Here is a 20603-nt window from a genome sequence, read left to right as displayed (position 1 = left end):
GTGTCTGACTTTTAGTGATGATAAACCGATTACGTTACGCAGTGTTAAAACACGGTTATAGATTTTATGTTGGGAGTTCACCAACAATTGTGTGACCTTTATCTTTTTATTGGACGTTACAGAAATGTTTGGTAGAGAAACTGTGACCATGGTAATGTGACGGTTGTTGTCAGTCTAGGGGCAGCAGAGGATGCCGATACATGTTCTCTATACAGTGATAAGATATTGGAGAGCCATCCTCACATGTATGTTATGTAGGATCCAATCTAAGTGACAAGGAATTCCTGTAATGCAGAGAAATGAGTAAACAATATGGGACTCCATCAGTATCTGGGTTAGGGATGTCATTGTTGTGTTCTATTATATATTTATCATTGTTATCGGTCTGTATGCTACTCTCAGTAGCCAGATGGACTATATAGATATATATTATCTTATCTCTTCATCATTGTCACTTCTATTGTTCAAATCGGCTTTCTCTTTCCTCAGACTCACCTGATGTGATTTATATTGAGAACATTTTGTAGATATTGTTGATAGTTTACAATTATGAGTTGTGTCAAAAAGAAATTATATTGTACCCCAAAATGGCATGCACTAGCCCAGAACCGTGACCCATGAGGTTGATCCATGGATATTACTTATCATTAACTTATTATCAATGGATTAATATCATCTGAATTAAAGAGAAGATCATCTGTGATATGTGATATCTGTGATTAAAAGCTTTCTGTGATTCTTATTAAAAATCTACCAGCGAGATATTAATCCTGACTGCAATATTTCTCATATTTCTGATTGGATAAAAACAATTGGATACCTATATCTCTTAACAAGTTGGAGACTTAAACCTTCGTTAATTGGACGCTTGACTTTACCTGTTGGATTTATTACAAAGTTTAATTGCAAGTACTTGGAGCATAACATAACGCACAAAAAATGTCCAAGAAATTAAAGCGTCTGTCGCAGCACTGGAAGGAGTGTGTTCCTACAGAATACACAGTGACCCCTGTGGTGGAAGTCTTTGACCCCAGAGGTAGGAAACTGCATGTTTTATTGCAAAATTTTATGCTATTTCATCAATATGTTTGATATATTGTGTATTTCATATCACAGGCTAAAGTGATCAAAAGTCTAAAAATAGATATTAGATTATCTGGAAAATGGGAACAATAATTTATATGCTTCTGGCTTGTTATGAAAACTAGGGGGAGATAATGCAGTAGAATAATTGAGTTTGTGGTTTGGTTTAGAAACTAGGGGAGATAATAAAGTATAAGAATTGAGCTTGTGAAACTAGGGGGAGATAATACATTATAAAAATTGAGCTTGTGGTTTGTAATAAAAACAAGGGGGAGATAATACAGTATAAGAATTAAGCTTGTGGTTTGTTAGAAAAACTAGGGGAGATAATAAAGTATAAGAATTGAGCTTGTGAAACTAGGGGGAGATAATACATTATAAAAATTGAGCTTGTGGTTTGTAATAAAAACTAGGGGGAGATAATACAGTATAAGAATTAAGCTTGTGGTTTGTTAGAAAAACTAGGGGGAGATAATACAGTATAAGAATTAAGCTTGTGGTTTGTTAGAAAAACTAGGGGAGATAATACAGTATAAGAATTAAACTTGTGGTTTGTTAGAAAAACTAGGGGAGATAATACAATATAAGAATTGAGTTTGTGGTTTGTAATAAAAAACTAGGGGGAGATAATACAGTATAAGAATTGAGTTTGTGGTTTGTAATAAAAAAACTAGGGGGATAATACAGTATAAGAATTGAGCTTGGAAATTTTTATCAAGAATATTTATGAACAGTAAAACTCTTTGCTGTGTATTGTTCTGAATATAAGACTTGGTTGTAGACAAAGTTAGATATCCTATTGAAATCAATATGCATATCTCTTGTGATGATTCATAAGATTGAGTAACGTCTTAATTTTGTTGAAGTGAAGAGTAGAATAAAATACCAAATAATAGTATTACTGGAACCAGCTATACTGAAGTCCATGGGGAATGGGAATCTCTTTAAATTTTCCAGATTTCAATATGATTAAGGAGAAAGACTATGGATATGTGTGAACAGGGATCAAATTAAGCAGTATTTCAAAATAAAGAAGATTCCACTGTAGATACCATATCTGGTTATAAAGAACTCAGATCATCAGCCAAGAATTTAGAGGCCCTAAGTTTTATGCTGTCTATATTGGTATCTATTCAGACCTTAAATGAAGTACAAATATGTGTGGTGGTAATATAAATATGTGAGGGGGTAATGTAGTTATGTTGGTGCACTGTGAGAAAGACATTTTGAGGGGCACAGCCAATGACAGTTAAGGTGGACTAGAGGGTATGAGGATTTTTGTGGCTAATCACAGTCTAGTTCTCTTCGCATTTGTTGTCAAAGGTTTTGAAAATTCAAAAAATACCAGTGGGCAGTAATATAATATGCTGGCCTATGGGGTCTTATAAACCTATGTCTAATGCTGTTATCGCCACCATGGTTTTTTATACAAATTCCGTAGCTGGATTCTTAGGCTGAAATGATATCATTCTCTAGGAAAGACCCCAAAATTGAGATAATAATGTGTGCTCAATTAAGATGGATATGTTATTATCAGACCTGAAAGTGTAAAACAGGTTCAGCACACTGTCCTCAAGTTATTAGAGTTCACAATCCTAATGAATACCTACATATTCATTGAAATGGACTTTTGAATTCCAAATTAATGAATCAAGGGCAAATATGATAAAGACTTTAGTTTGGACCAGGTGCTACACAACAAATAGCTGAAAGAAAAGTTGGAGATAAAGAAAGGTCGACCATACATTTGAGTAAATGATATTTTTATGTCCTGTTAATAGCCATGGTCATTCAAAGCCATGCCAAGTTTAGGTGATGGAGGAATGTCAGAGTATCTGGAGAAAAACCATTGACCTACAGTCAGTACTTAACAGTTATCCCACATGGAATTGAAATTCAAATTGAATGAACAATCTTGTGATTTCATTTATTTAAAAAATGTTGATGATATAATTCATGGAAGCTATTTTATTTTCAATTTAAAATTAAATTTCAGTTCTGTGTATTTTTTTGGACGTGTTTAGCTTGGTTTGTTCTCTAAGAATAATTAGCTCTCTGCATTCTCTGTAAGCATTGTTTTTTGGGAGCTAATTACAGAAAGCCTTTGCAGAAAATCAATGTTGGAGATTTAACGTCATTTACAGCCACCGACAATCAATACAATAACTATCCATTGTAGGGCACTCTACTTACTAAATCACATGTTTTGATGATGAAATAAATTGAAAATGCCATCTTAGATCAGATCAGTTTGCCTGAGGCTACGGTATAACGATTATACAGCCTCCCCCATCTGTTGTTCAGGGAAGGACGATATCATCACACTGTTCACGCCAGTGATAATTAATACTCATGTCTTTTACACTTTAATGAAATTACAAAAGAAATTGAGAAGTAGCACTGTTTTTGTTTCATAAATTTTGTAGAAGTCTTGGTTTAATTAACTTTATGCTGACCTGGCACGCATTTGTACCACTAATGTAGACGTTCAGTTTGGCCAAGGTAGACAGACGTTCAGTTCAGAAGTCCTTTAGACCATCATATCTTGTGTCTGCTAGCTGTCCACCTCAATATCATGGTAGCACAGTGTTTAATTAAGGTTTTGTCACTTTCTCTCTATATCTGTGCCAAGGAAGACACATTTCAAAACCTGTCATTCTACCACTAGCCTTTGGACTCTAGATTGTACTGGCATAATGGTTAATGTGTTTGAATTTCTTATTCTAGTTTTCCACCTCTGGACCGTGCATTCTGCTACAAGTTCTCCATTTCTGTATTATGGTAGCTAGGTTAGTAAAGGTCAGTTATAAATTCCTTGGTCTTGCCCTATTTTCTCTTTCTGTGTTATAGTAGCTAGGTTAGTAAATGTCAGGTTACATTTCCCGGTCTTGCCCTATTTTCTCTTTCTTTGTTATGGTTAGCGAGCGTTAAACCAACACCCTGACACTTAAAGACACCAATTCTTGGTCAAGTAAGGCAGATGGTTGGTGTCTGATATTCTACCAATCACTGCAGGCTTAAGCTTTAAGTTGCAACTTTGTGGTCATTGTAGCAATTTATCAAATGCTTTTCTTCTTTGGGCACTAAGGCTTTCCTAGCTGCCAGAAGAACCTGATATGTCCTTAAATAACCTTGCACAAAGAAGAAAATCAAACCAAATATAGTTGTAACAGCAATTTACTCTTATGTTAACAGTTATAATGGTCTTAATGAGTATAGTATGACATACCCAGTAGTCAGATATCAACTGAGGGATTTCAATCCCCTTAATCTGTGGTCCATTTATAAACAATTCTTCATTATTAGAATTTGCAGAAATTGCTAAAGGGATCTTTATCAAACATATGTGCAATCCTCTTGGTCACTAGCTGAGTATATTGTAGACTGAGGAATAAGTTTTGTGTTGGTGAACGAAAAAAAAGTTGATTCACGTGTGAATAGGTGTGACTACTTCCAACACATAATTAAGATACCACATGTGTATAATTTGATGCTATTGTAATGGACTCATTAGTGTAGTTCCTCTGGACCTGGTGTCTATATTCCTGTGATGGGACCAAGAGACTGCAGACAAATCTGTACCAACTACCAGACTGTATAAAGAATCAATGTAGAGACACCAAACTACTGGTTACAGCTGATACCTAGCCCCCCAAGGTTCTGACACTGTTGTCATAGTAATGAAGACATTGTGTCCCATAATTCTGTCTGATATCTTTCAACAATTTGTTTCGAATCACACCTTTGACCCCTTATTTTGAATTTGCCATAAATAGAACTTAGTTACATTAAGTACAGATATGGTGTTCCATTGAGCTAATTCATAAGAGGCAATTTATATTTGTGCAAATAATGATAATTAGCATTTTCTTGGCATTTGTACTATAACATAAATACATTTACAATAGAATATGTATTAAGTGCATCACACCCAAAAACTGTGTCTCCCTGAGTAAATTTGATTTTAGGATTGTCAAAAATAATTTTTGACACTTTCAAATATCTATTTAAAAAAAATTGTGAGGAAAATATTACTCATATCATGATTCCATTAAAATAAAATACTTGTATATTCCTACATCTGATAAAGATCTGTTGTCACTCCCAGCCCTATTATACCTATCTCCTGAGTACCTCTCAGATATAGGACATAAGTAAAGCCACCTTTGTATTACCTATAACCTATGGAGACTGAGCTGTTAACAGGATCTTAATGAGATGGAGGTGATGAATTCATGGACACTAGTGTGCCCTCCTGAGATACCTATATTCTCTGGTGGTTACCCCTTGATCTGTTTGTTGTGAAAGACTGAGCAGCATTTGGACCAAGGATGTATACAAGATATATACACAGGAGAGGTGCCTAATTCTATACATCTCAGACCTGTTTGTTTTACTAACAACCACTTGTTTCTCACCATCCACCCCCCTCCCTGCCTTCCCCCACTTCACCATTCACCAAGCACCAACACCCCATCATCCTTATCTCTGAATATTTGGTACCACTTCACTATCCCTTGGTTCAAATTACTCAATTGGTCTGAATCTATTGTACATTTAATCACTTGGTCCAAAGCACTCATTTGGTTCAAAACTATTGTAAAATTTCAAGCATTGGGGGCATACTTAGCAAGGAATATGCAATATTGTGAGTTGTTATGTGTTTGGGGGTGAAGACTTAGAGAAAGGATGGAGGAATGTAGCGGAATTGGACCGGGGTCGATCATCGATCATCGATGATCGTAACCAGGTAGTTCAGTCCATAGATCATCCAGCTAGTGTTTGAACATCCCGAGTTTGAACACTTCTGGTTGCTGCACTTTCTCCTCTTCTGTTACAGTTACATTGTAAAACTTACTTGGTCCAACATTTAGGGTAATATCTTGGAACATAAGAGAGGTTATAGTGACAGTTCCATTGTAAAACTAGTCTCACATGGGTCTACAAGATGAAGATGACTTGATGTGCCATATACTTGAATCTATTGTCCAGCATGTATCACCTGTTGTCTATCAATCTGTAGAATTACAGGTGATCTCTCTTTCACTAACCCAGACCTCTCCCTCCCTGAGTGAGTTTGAGAAGTTCCATACCATGGTATATATATTTACCTGAGGGACCTTATGTTATACATACACTATATGTCCCATGCCAAACAAAATAATATTTAGGTTTGGAACTCCTAAACTTCAGCATTTAATACTCGATAGTAACCCGGTAGGTAAATATAATTTTCACTATTTATGTTCAATTTTGAAAGTTGCTTCTAAAAGGAAGTCACATTTTTAAAAAGCTTCATCTGCATAGTAAATCCATAACATGTAATGCTTTACCAAAACAAATCAAACAAAATGGGCTAAGCAGGGAAACAAATAGCGCAAATCAATTGGACTAGTTCATGTACCATGTGATACCCAATAACATTTGCACGGTGCTAGTATCTTCAGTGGTGATGGAACGTAATCGGCTTTATGATTTTCCTGCTGAAAAGAGTTAGCGCTTTTCATCTTTTAACATCATTCCATCACGAATAGAAACAATAGTCCTGCATTTCAACATTACCAGGTATCACTGATGGTACGGAAATTAGTCCCATTGTCACAACAGCTGAGTAGCATCATAAAGGAAAGAGTAAGGGAGATCACTCTTTGTTACTCTCGTCGAATGCGAGATAAATGATGTTAGGGAGATGGGATTCTCAAATCATGTGTTTGTTGAGGCTTACAAAGATGGCTGTAGGCAATGTATTTGTATTTGCATGAATACTTAAGTTATGGTAACATATTTCTGAAATGAAATCTGATAAACATGTAATGAAATAAAGCATAGACTTGTGGTAATAGTTGAGTCAGATGATGGGGATATAGTACATGATATCTGATTGGGAAAGAAGAAACTGAAATTCAGAGCTATAAAATTTCCAAGAATATAAGAGAGGTACAGCTGTGCTTTCACTTTTAACTAGACCCTGTCCTACCAGAAAAATGTAAGGCTATGACCTTGACATATTTGCGAGGTCACAAGGATTGTGATAATCATTCCTCTGAATGGCCATCAGTTGGTACCTAAGTAATCAAAGACATTTAAAGTGTTGTTATGAAATGGCTTTGAGACATTTTGTCAACCAACTTTCAAGGTCATAGAGGTGAAAACTTTCTTGTTGTAATAACCAGTATTGGTAATCATCTATAGAATCATATCGCTACATTTGAAAAGATTGTTTGCTTACACTTGTTCTATTATAAAAGTGAGGTTTATCAATATCTCTGAAATATCAGGCCCTCTGGACCTTTTGTTGTAGTTTTAAGTACCCATGTACTAATGTTTTTCTATAGAGGAGCTAGCTGAGATGATGATGTGTATTAGATTTGTGGTGATGGTACTGGACAGAACAAACAGGTGGTAATGGTTTGTTTGTTGATGCAGTGTCTGCAAGTGGAGAGCTAATTAGGTCCATCAGTGTGTGTGTGTAAAGTCTGGCCTGAGGTCACTCATGGTCATCTCCATCACTGACCAAATCCTGGTCATGGTCCAATACTAGGTCTAGATTGGTGGTCATCACTGACCAAATCCTGGTCATGGTCCAATACTAGGTCTAGATTGGTGGTCATCACTGACCAAATCCTGGTCATGGTCCAATACTAGGTCTAGATTGGTGGTCATCTCTGACCAAGTCCTGGTCATGGTCCAATACTAGGTCTAGATTGGTGGTCATCTCTGACCAAATCCTGGTCATGGTCCAATACTAGGTCTAGATTGGTGGTCATCTCTGACCAAGTCCTGGTCATGGTCCAATACTAGGTCTAGATTGGTGGTCATCACTGACCAAATCCTGGTCATGGTCCAATACTAGGTCTAGATTAGTGGTCATCTCTGACCAAATCCTGGTCATGGTCCAATACTAGGTCTAGATTGGTGGTCATCTCTGACCAAGTCCTGGTCATGGTCCAATACTAGGTCTAGATTGGTGGTCATCACTGACCAAATCCTGGTCATGGTCCAATACTAGGTCTAGATTAGTGGTCATCTCTGACCAAATCCTCATCATGGTCTAATACTATAAACCAATGTTCTTCCACATGCGCGAATTACTTGCAAAGTTACTTGGATCGTGAAATTTGCGAAAGTTAAACTTTGACCATTTATATTGACAGGAATTACCATTTCAATTTTAAAACTGTGAATGTTTAATCTTCGCGAACTTCTTTTGAAATGGAAATCACCAAAGTAGATTCAATGGAATGTTCGTATTTACAGTACTTGAACTACTATTATAGGCTTGTGGCTATATCATTTATACTAGTCATTTGATAGTTCTGGTCCATTATCAATACGCCAGCTATTTAAGCTCTAAAACCATGCATTTAGACGTTTGTTTTCACCAATACTTGACCTTCCTATAGGTCAGTACTGGTTAGATGCACACCAGGTATTCTGATGTTAAATGGAATGCTTTCACTCAGAAATTAGGGAGAACTTTGTATAGTAAATATATACACCCAGGAGGTTCTGCATGTACTAGTGGAATTCTATTGGGTATAAATATAGATAGTGACAATATTTAACAAGTTAATTTGGATATCATTACAATATTTCCTTGTTAGTTTAGAAATATGATATAGTTTTCAATTTGCCTCCGAGAAATTTTGTGCACTAATCCGGTTTTGCCAATTTAGAATGGGTTAGTCTTGGTGATTTTTACTTAGTGTTGGAGCTAAATTAACAATTGACTGATCGCCAGGTGTAATATAGCCACGCCTCGTGCTTGCAAATGCACATGTTTCTATTCAATGTCGGAGCAAACATCGTAGCACACACAATGCAAAATGCAAAGTCATGTGCGTCTTAATTGACAGCTGGCGATCCGTCCATGTGTAATTGGTCCATAATGACGATGGAAGACGAGAAGTGATATACCTATGTCCATCAGATCATAACATTTTGTGTCTGGCGCCACATTCCAATTTCATATGAAGGCAGGAGCATTTTGATTTCAAGACATTTGTATAGTTTCTAATTTAACAAAAGCTCCTTAACTGACAAATCAACCATCTTTATTTTGGCGTAAAACTACAAATACAAATCTTAGATAATTCCATTGATCCATTTATAACAATGAAGTGTGAGATATATTTGTTAATAGAATCTGCTGAATAGGTTCCCTGTGTTAGTCCAAAGCCAGAGCTCACCAAATACAGACATGACCTTGGCTATAAATGGTATGATGATTGGCTCAAAGGATTGATGAACACCAGATTAATTTCATTTGTTACTGATATTGGTTCTCATTATCTCTAACATCTGTGAATTAGTTGTTGGTTTTACATAGAAACAAGACTAAAGGTAGAACGTTGATTGTTTGCTGGTACACATAGAAAAGATCAATGAATTGGTGATTGTTGATGTTTACGTGGTATTGTTTATTGTTGTTTGCATGGTCACTCACTGACCACAAAGGACAAGATTAATGTCTTATAGCACACTAACCGTTTCTAGTGGTCAGAGCAATCCATGTAAATCGATTCTAGTGGTCAGAGCAATCCATGTAAATCGATGTAGGTTTCTCATAGAACAACATTACATGTATAGGTACCATGTACCCATGGGAGTACATATCAAAACAAGTTTTTGTGGATAATCATTCGGGAATTTTGAAAAAAAATAATGAAAATTCCTATAAGTATCAGTGATATACATATTAATGTGCAGAGATCAATCATGATTTAAATTTACTTAGTTGATAGTTTAGATCATGAAATTCACAAAAGTAAAATAGCATACGAAAAAACTGGTTTACTGTAGCTTGTAATTCTCATGAGGAGAATATTTTTGAGATTTTACATGATCTTGTTGGCTTATGACCACTAACGTTGAATTTTGATCTTAAATTATTACATACAGAGTGAAATTATAATAAAATTTCATATGCGACATTTTGAATACAATAGGATTTAATTTGGTTCCATTAAACACCCTGGTCAGTTCTAATTGTGGTAATAATGATAATGAATTATTAGTACAGAATTCACTATGTTGTATTATATATATGGTGAATATTTATACCTTGGTACATCATGGTTAAAATACTCCACTGTAGATCATAGGGTGAGTCTGAGTCAACAGAAGAGGTATATACATATCCCTACAGTATAACAATGGTCTAAGGTTGTGAAGCTCTAGGTAGGGGGTTATAGGAGCCACAGGGCAAAAAATCATTACCGAAAAAATTTACCATCTGCATCTGAATGTTGATTCTTTCTGCAGCCATTTTGCCAAAATAAACATAAACAGCAGGCATTTAATGTGGCCTGTTTTTTCTATTAGGAGGAATCATTTCATTCTTTTCTGATTAGTAATATTCACAGATTCTCCTCAGTGTTGATTTTATAAACATTTTTTTCATTAAAGAAATTTTTAGTCACGCTGTCTTTTACTTGGGATAGAACTGCTAAAATCGGTTTGATGAGTAATAGCCTATAAGCCTTGCTTAGATTATCATCATCAAAATTGTACAAAGATTTACTTAATCAGAAGGACCTTCAAGTATTTTTTCTTACCCATCTTGCAAGCATATTGCAAGATTTATGTCTGGTAGGAGTGAAAAAAACCAGGCCAGGGTTAAAATCCTCGGGACCTCCGAGCAATTAGCACTAGCAGTACCCTGGAGTCCAATCCTACCACAAATAGGTGAATATTTCAAAAGATAAAGTTCTTTGCAAAAGAACAAAATTGTTAAAAACTGTAACCAAATCGGCTGTACCATTGAAATTCTGTGATAAAACTACCTTACAGATATCCAGACTAATGCGACATTAAGCCTAGTCCAATATGTAATAAAAGTGGCTAGTCTGTTGTGTGTGCTATTTTTAGCCCACCATCATTAGATGGTGGGCTATTCAAATCGCCTTTCGTCCGTGGTCCGTCGTCCGTCCGTCCGTCCTCCGTCCGTCCGTCCGTCCGTCCGTCCGTCCGTCCGTTAACAATTCTTGTTACCACTATTTCTCAGAAAGTACTGAAGGGATCTTTCTCAAATTTCATATGTAGGTTCCCCTAGGGACCTAGTTGTGCATATTGCAATTTGTGACCGATCGTTCAACAAGATGGCCGACAGGCGGCCATCTTGGATTTTGATAGTTAAAGTTTGTTACCGCTATTTCTCAAAAAGTGCTGAAAGAATGTTTCTCAAATTTCATATACAGGTTCCCCTAGGACCCTAGTTGTGCATATTGCATTTTGGGACCGATCGTTCAACAAGATGGCCGACATCTTGGATTTTGATAGTTAAAGTTTGTTACCGCTATTTATCAAAAAGTGCTGAAAGGATGTTTCTCAAATTTCATATACAGGTTCCCCTAGGACCCTAGTTGTGCATATTGCATTTTGGCTCCGATCAGTCAACAAGATGGCCGACAGGCGGCCATCTTGGATTTTGATAGTTAAAGTTTGTTATCGCTATTTCTCAAAAAGTACTGAAGGGATCTTTCTCAAATTTCATATGTAGGTTCCCCTAGGGCCCTAGTTGTGCATATTGCATTTTGGGACGGATCGAGCAACAAGATGGCCGACAGGTGGCCATCTTGGATTTTGATAGTTAAAGTTTGTTACCGCAATTTCTCAAAAAGTGCTGAAGGGATCTTTCTCAAATTTCATATACAGGTTCCCCTAGGACCCTAGTTGTGCATATTGCATTTTAGGACCGATCGGTGAATAAGATGGCCGACAGGTGGCCATCTTGGATTTTGATTGTTAAAGTTTGTTACAGCTATTACTCAAAAAGTACTGAAGGGGTCTTTCTCAAATTTCATATACAGGTTCCCCTAGGACCCTAGTTGTGCATATTGCATTTTAGGACCGATCGGTCAACAAGACGGCCCACAGGCAGCCATCTTGGATTTTGATAGTTAAAGTTTGTTACCGCTATTACTCAAAAAGTACTGAAAGGATCTTTTTCAAACTTCATATATAGGTTCTTCTAGGGCCCTAGTTGTGCATATTGCATTTTGGGACCGATCGAGCAACAAGATGGCCGACAGGGGCCATCTTGGATTTTGATAGTTAAAAGTTTGTCACCGCAATTTCTAAAAAAGTGCTGAAGGGATCTTTCTCAAATTTCATATACAGGTTCCCCTAGGACCCTAGTTGTGCATATCGCATTTTAGGACCGATCGGTGAACAAGATGGCCGACAGGTGGCCATCTTGGATTTTGATAGTTAAAGTTTGTTACAGCTATTACTCAAAAAGTACTGAAGGGGTCTTTCTCAAATTTCATATACAGGTTCCCCTAGGACCCTAGTTGTGCATATTGCATTTTAGGACCGATCGGTGAACAAGGTGGCCGACAGGTGGCCATCTTGGATTTTGATTGTTAAAGTTTGTTACAGCTATTACTCAAAAAGTACTGAAGGGGTCTTTCTCAAATTTCGTATATAGGTTCTTCTAGGGCCCTAGTTTTGCATATTGCATTTTGGGACCGATCATTCAACAAGATGGCCAACAGGCGGCCATCTTGGATTTTGATAGTTAAAGATTGTTACCGCTATTTCTCAAAAAGTACTAAAGGTATCGTTCACAAATTTCATATGAAGGTTCCCCAAGGACCCTAGTTGTGCATATTGTTATTTGTGACCGATCGGTAAACAAGATGGCCGACCGACGGCCATCATGGATTTTGATTGTTTAAGTTTGTTACCGCTATTTCTCAGAAAGTACTGAAGGGATCTCTCTCAAATTTTATGTGTAGGTTCCCCTTGTACCATAGTTGTGCATAGTACCTTTTAGGACTGATGCATAATGCCTTTCGGGACTGATCGGTAAACAAGATAGCCAACCGGCCGCAATCTTAGATTTCATTGTTGAAGTTTGTTACCACCATTTCTTAGAAAGTACTATAGCGATCTGTCTCAAATTTTATATGTCGTGTGTTTGAAAAAGTTTGAAAAGCAGGGAAAAGATCCCTCTTTCCATTGTCAGACATAGATCATTCTTTGGTGGGCGCCAAGATCCCTCTGGGATCTCTTGTTGGAAGGATATGTTAATTTTGGTAGTGTTGTTAATTTTGGATTTATTTACTTGTGTAGGTGGACTGTTGTTGGTTTCAGTGATGATAAAATGGTTGCATAAAATGTTGTTTATGTCAACCCTTCAAATGAACCTCAAAGTTAAGGTCATTGGTCAAATAAGTGCAAATATTCCATTGGTCTTGACCAGGCAGTAGTTTTATATTTTTGTGTGTTGTATGTCCAAAACAACCATGTACAGCAGAATGTATTTTAAAGGTCATTTTAATTTAATTCAACTCCAAGTTTCAAACATTCGAAGGTGTATTCCAAGGTGATGTGTTGGATCCTTTATAATTACCTTCTATAATCTTATCATCCAAATAAATTTTTTTCATTTACCGAAATAAAGCTTAAATATCAGTCTTTTAAGACATGCTTTTCCAGCTTTGTTTACAAAATAAATTAATGCCACATGTTTTATGTTTGAATGAATCTTCTATTTGATACTTTCGAATGGGGCACACTTTAAAACATAGTGCTATGTTCAGTACGGGAATGGTAGAAGAGTAATGTTCTGTCTGTTGAGTTACGCTTCATCCTTTATCCAATCCTTTTCCATGCATCCCTTTCTTGAACTTTTACCTTCCTTTCTTCATCTTCTCTCTGATCTTTACCCTTATCTCTTTTTTCCTTTATCTCTATCTTCCTTTATCCTCTCTTTCACCCTTCTCCATCCTATCTGTTTTCTTCCTTTCTTCCCTTCTTTTCTATCTCCCTCTTCTTTTCAATCCTCTCTCCTTTCTTTTCTTTCATTTGTCTAACTGCCTGTGCTTCCTTCTCTCATTCATCCCTGACTTTTCCTTGATTTATTTCCTTTCTCGCCTCAATAAGTTCCTTCTTTCTGTCTTGTGGATAATCAGCTAGAATGTGATGAAATTTCGTAGTTTATTAAACCATTGAATTGAAGTGTATATTTATACAGGAGCGACAATGAAGAATATCTATATATATATATCTTGTTTGTTTTCATATTATGGAAGATAATAAAACTGCAATCAAATCTGGCATGAATCTGACAGTACAAAGTCCTAGAAACATATCACAAGTTTGCTGTAGACATGATCAAGACATAGCTATTGTCATGCGGGCCGAAAACTTTTTATTCATGTGTCATAATTTTATTGTCTTTTTGATTTGTTTACATATATATCTGCTATGTCAGTTAAACAATATCTATATATAGATAAATTTAAGGTGTACTGTAATAAAGCCATCACGATGATCAAAGATCTATTATTTAATAATAATGTGTAGCAATCCTTTTGTTTACCTACATCAGTTTATAATTAATTTTATATAACTTGTTAGGTAAATAACCAGTTAAACAGTTAAAAAAGCACTTTTGAAGATAAAATTTAAAGAACACACAATATTTGTTATATCAGGGTATTTAATATTAAACGCTGCATTAAAACCTGTCATGGTGACCACCTTTATATAATAAGGACCACCTGCTGAAGAACATTTTTATGGGGTCATAATTTCAACACAATTTAATCTGTGTTATAATAACCCCTTGGCTGTAAGAACCTCTAATGTCCTAAGGGTGGTCTTTATAGACAGGTGTGACATGTCCTTATGTGGTCTTTATAGACAGGTGTGGCTTATTGTCCTTATGTGGTCTTTATAGACAGGTGTGACTTATTGTCATTATGTTGTCTTTATAGACAGGTGTGACTTATTGTCCTTATGTGGTCTTTATAGACAGGTGTGACTTATTGTCCTTATGTGGTCTTTATAGACAGGTGTGACATATTGTCCTTATGTAGTCTTTATAGACAGGTGTGACTTATTGTCCTTATGTGACCTTTATAGACAGGTGTGACTTATTGTCCTTATGTGACCTTTATAGACAGGTGTGACTTATTGTCCTTATGTGACCTTTATAGACAGGTGTGACTTATTGTCCTTATGTTGTCTTTATAGACAGGTATGACTTATTGTCCTTATGTGACCTTTATAGACAGGTGTGACTTATTGTCCTTATGTTGTCTTTATAGACAGGTGTGACTTATTGTCCTTATGTGACCTTTATAGACAGGTGTGACTTATTATCCTTATGTGGTATTTATAGACAGGTGTGACCTATTGTCCTTATGTGGTCTTTATAGACAGGTGTGACTTATTGTCCTTATGTTGTCTTTATAGACAGGTGTGACTTATTGTCCTTATGTGACCTTTATAGACAGGTGTGACTTATTGTCCTTATGTGACCTTTATAGACAGGTGTGACTTATTGTCCTTATGTGGTCTTTATAGACAGGTGTGACTTATTGTCCTTATGTGGTCTTTATAGACAGGTGTGACTTATTGTCCTTATGTGGTCTTTATAGACAGGTGTGACATATTGTCCTTATGTGGTCTTTATAGACAGATGTGACTTATTGTCCTTATGTGACCTTTATAGACAGATGTGACTTATTGTCCTTATGTGACCTTTATAGACAGGTGTGACTTATTGTCCTTATGTTGTCTTTATAGACAGGTGTGACTTATTGTCATTATGTGGTCTTTATAGACAGGTGTGACATATTGTCCTTATGTAGTCTTTATAGACAGGTGTGACTTATTGTCATTATGTGACCTTTATAGACAGGTGTGACTTATTGTCCTTATGTTGTCTTTATAGACAGGTGTGACTTATTGTCCTTATGTGGTCTTTATAGACAGGTGTGACTTATTGTCCTTATGTGGTCTTTATAGACAGGTATGACTTATTGTCCTTATGTGACCTTTATAGACAGGTGTGACATGTCCTTATGTTGTCTTTATAGACAGTTGTGACTTATTGTCCTTATGTGGTCTTTATAGACAGGTGTGACATATTGTCCTTATGTGGCCTTTATAGACAGGTGTGACTTATTGTCCTTATGTGACCTTTATGGACAGGTGTGACATATTGTCCTTATGCGGTCTTTATAGACAGTTGTGACTTATTGTCCTTATGTGGTCTTTATAGACAGGTGTGACATATTGTCCTTATGTGACCTTTATAGACAGGTGTGACATATTGTCCTTATGTGACTTTTATAGACAGGTGTGACATATTGTCCTTATGCGGTCTTTATAGACAGGTGTGACATATTGTCCTTATGTGGTATTTATAGACAGGTGTGACTTATTGTCCTTATGTGACCTTTATAGACAGGTGTGATTTATTGTCCTTATGTGACCTTTATAGACAGATGTAACCTATTGTCCTTATGTGGCCTTTATAGACAGGTGTGACTTATTGTCCTTATGTAGCCTTTATAGACAGATGCGACTATATATACAGGTATTGTATATGATCGATCACGATAGTTTAGAGTTATAAATCCTGTAATAATGAGGATGATGGAACAGCCAATCAACATCAAGTATGGTCTATGATACAGGTAAACTGATTAAGGAGGATTGATTCACTTTATCTTTGGTTTCTTGTGACTTTGAGCGATTGCCTACGCTATCGCCATCTGTTGACTTGGAATACCGCTAACTTGGTATAAGATTGTCGGAATGCGACAGATTGTGCATTATATTGATGAAATATAAATAACACCCAAGGAAAGGTTGAATTAACATATTGTGGAAGTTTTAAGGGAGAAAAGTAGCAGAAGAATGTTGCTTCTTAAATGTATAATCAATAATATTGTGTGATGCTGAGTGGGCGACACTTTAACGACTACCACTGGTAAAGGTAACACAAAGTATATCTGACGATCGACTAACAACCTACATGTAAAAGTTGTCGCCAAGGATATGACTCACAGAAGGTGGATAAAACAGAATTAATACAGATTTGGGGAAAATATACGGAACCAGCCTCAGATAGATCAGCAGAGCAAAAAAGGAAAAAAATATGATTTGTGATTCTTATACGTATAGTGTAGGAATGTGATTCATATGGAATTATGACAGTAATTTGTCTATAACTTTTTGAAATACATATATATATATAGATGAAAACCAAAAGAAACATCCAAGGTGTTTATCAGAATGGATATAATTGAATCAAATCTGGCGCTGATGTGGTATTGATTTGTGGATTATTGAAACAAAGGAGTACATTACAATTTTCAGCATATATAAGGGCTCGCTAGTCATGCCAACATGTGAATACATTATGGTATTAAAGCCAGAAGTATTAAAGTTCCATTATCAGTAATGGTTGGAGATAATAAGAGAGGAATATAAGTTTGAAGGTCACACTCAATCTTTATCTGGATTTATAGAGCTAATTTATTACAGAGATTTGCTGGAGGAACGATGATAACACTCTGGATTATCAGATCGTTGGAGTAATGTATGTCAAATGTTTACATAACAAACTGTGCAGTACGGAAGTGAAGTGAGAAATTCATAATCCTAATCTAACAATAGATAATCCACCTAACTGTATAAAATGCAAAGTGACTCATCAGAGTATAATTTATAGTCAAATATATTAAACTTCAGGGTTATAAGGCTGTCAATTTTATTTACACATCTAGATGTACCATAAATGGGCAGACTTGATCATGGGCCATACCCTATCACCAGATAATATTTACCTGTCATCGGCACACACAGGTATGTCCAGTCAAACGGTCAAGATCTAATTACCCCAACAAATAGCCAGAGGACTGTACGGTCAGTCATTGTGGTCAGTTTTACACTTCACTAGCTTTTCCATTAATGGAAGTAAGTCTAGTAGTAATTACTTTATGGCTATCATATTTAATTGAGTTTGTGGATCATTAGATGACCGATTCCCCAATCTTCCCCTTCCCCCACAGACATCTGTCATCATATCAGGTGTATGATCATCATAAGGCTAATAGGAGTGACTGGAAAATTCAGTGAAAGTTTCAAATTAATGAAATGACTGGGTCGGAAAATTGAATGTTATGATGTGTCAGGTCGTATATAGACTTCAATCTTGGTGATTCACTACGTACTTAAGTTAAAACCAGCCTTGAAGGTGGTAACAGGCATGTCATTGCTTTACTCCAGGTCTACCCTGCAAAATGTGAAAGGTGAGGTCCAGAAAATTTAATTGTTTAAAACGCTGCCAAGTCTATAACACAACGGTCCAGACATTGATGGAAAACAGTATTCGAGGACACGGTTATCAATTACGACCCATATAGACATCAATATCAAAGTCAACCAGTCGGAACTGTGGCTTTGTTGTGTGACGCCTTATCTTACACTGGTGAGGGATGCTGTGTCGGTGTTGTAGAGGCCAGGCCTTCAGGAATGTACATTTAAATCTCTAAAGTACTCTCGATAAGTTAAATCTTCCTCTCCGACTTGGCGCTAGGTGTAACAATGTCTCGCTGTGTGGAAGGACAGCGTCGGAATTATTATTATTGAGGAAAAGTATAATCCTTTCTGCTGTTCAATACACTGAACTTTATATAATATTCATATTATGTTATGATTTTATGTGCATGGATTTACCTGGATGGTTTTATATTTTACATAAATGATGTGTGGTTAATTATTTAGACAATAAAATACCAGGTATCTTACCTGGTGAAAATTTGGATTATAACCAGATGATTGGAGAATTCACCGTGGCCATACCTTGATTTACCTGTAATTGTGTTTCAAGGATTTGGATTTACCTCGCAATAAATCTGTGTAAAAAAGCTGTACTTTTTGTAACAAGATAAACCAAAATGATGGAAACAAGCTATAGAATGAACGTTTTCGGAGGGATTCGTCGATCTGTGACCTTTAACCTTGGTCAGAACGTGAGTCGAGGTAAGAGTATATAATGTTAGCTGTTATTCTCGTCAAGTTGTCATCCTTATATCCATCAAGGATTGCTTTGTTCAGATTCCCCAGCTGTCATACTTTCCCAACTTAAGGTTGCATAGATCCATTATACCTACCACTAGTCATCCATCTTCTGGGTTTAAGTTTGAAAACCATGTCGCAGCAGTTCTCAGGTACTTTTCTGTAGGTCGGTGGTTTTTCCTTGGGTACTCCAGCATTTCTTTATCTACTATAAATGTGGTACAGCCTCAAATTACCCTGGCTGTTGTTAGGACAAAGCAAAACCTACCAAAATGCCTTGGATAAAAAAAAATATGGAAAAAAGAGGTTATGAATAATTTTAGGTCTTGAAAATTGGGAAACAAGTTTTTAATGCTGAATTGTCAGTGAACAAATGTTTTAAAAACTAAAATTGCATGACAGAAATTTGAGCTAAAGGAACAGGCCTCTTTACTACACCTATTTGATATATGCATTATCTACCTCATAGGTGAAACCTTTATATAAAGGTGTGGTAGAGGACACAAAGACTGTGTGGGTTATAGTTGATGTGAGATTTGATGTGACTTTAGCTGTATCATTAAACATCATGCAATTTCGACTTTAAAAGGAATAAAGTTGTTTGTTTTATTTCAATATTGTATTGTAGATAATATAAAGTTACCATTCAATTCAGCCTTTAGATAATTCCCCCTTGAAGTTATATCATATAATAATATAAGTTATAAAGTAAACCTGTCTAGAATGACCACCTTTCTATAATTAAACACTCTTTATATCAAACACTCAAATTGTGTTGAGACTGGTCATTTGGTAGACTGGCCACCAGACCTTAAGTTGTTGATAAAAGATTCTCAGCAGTTCTTTACTAAATTATCTCCCCCTAGTTTGAAACTTAGTCTAGAATTAGGCATGCAATAGAGACAAAAATAATTAAACCAAATTTTAGTAATTGTTTAATATTCTAGAGACTGGTGGCTTGTCTAGTCATTTGGTAAAGTGGTCTTATTCTTAAGCAGGCGGTCTTTATACAGAGGTGGTTGCTTATGCAGGTTTTATGGTAATATTTAAGTATTATACTACATACTTCATGAAATTATCAAGGTGTAAAATGAAAGTTAACAAAGGCATTCTTTCATAGAGTGTAAAACACAAATTTCTTCAGATTATTACCAGTGGAACTCTTTTGACAAAGGAGATAGATTAAAGCTTTAAGTACTATGTATCTTTGAATATGTGATCCTTAAATCCAAACAGACAATGGTTTCGAGTGATAGAGATGAGCTACGCTTCTTTGATCACTGTTGAAGTAGACATAATCACAGGTGTTTATATGTTTACATTGGTTCAGGTGTAAATTATTCATAGCCATTTGTAATACATTCATCTTCCTTTGTAGCTTCATTGTCGTAATGTTTTCAAGAATGGATCAATTTATTGCAAAAAATGAAGCCTGAGTGTTTTAGTCGTAAATCATTTAAGGTCTGTGGTCTGTAACTTAACATGTTTTTAGTTAGTGACTGATGTCTTGAATGACAATTAAGTTTATTATCAACATTTTTATGTTTGAGTGATGTAAAAGTAAAAGATTTTCCAGAACCAGTTTACGTTTATTGACTTTCATATTATACTTTTCCAATGATTACAAATTGAAGTCACAAGATCGTGGACAGCCATTCTCTTTGACCGTCTCTTATTAGTGTAGCGGGATTGGA

The 20603-nt window shown here is 36.0% G+C and overlaps 1 protein-coding gene across 3 annotated transcripts in view; it reads left to right on the top strand.

The window, feature by feature from the left end:
- The first annotated feature begins 438 nt into the window (after positions 1-438).
- LOC138330006 (rho family-interacting cell polarization regulator 2-like) overlaps positions 439-20603 on the top strand; it is a 103178-nt gene continuing 83013 nt past the window's right edge. For 2 of the 3 annotated variants that reach the window (XM_069277342.1, XM_069277338.1), the window contains exon 1: positions 439-1036. In XM_069277342.1, the coding sequence (XP_069133443.1) occupies positions 940-1036 (97 nt within the window). In that variant the 5' untranslated portion in view covers positions 439-939. Of the gene's footprint in view, positions 1037-18163; positions 18874-20603 lie in introns of those variants that run through there. The other variant, XM_069277339.1, reaches the window with a different exon arrangement.

Source organism: Argopecten irradians, chromosome 8, assembly GCF_041381155.1.
Source record: "Argopecten irradians isolate NY chromosome 8, Ai_NY, whole genome shotgun sequence".
NCBI lineage: Eukaryota > Metazoa > Mollusca > Bivalvia > Pectinida > Pectinidae > Argopecten > Argopecten irradians.
Note: the sequence above shows the minus strand (reverse complement) of the source record. Positions and strands in the feature narration are given on the sequence as shown.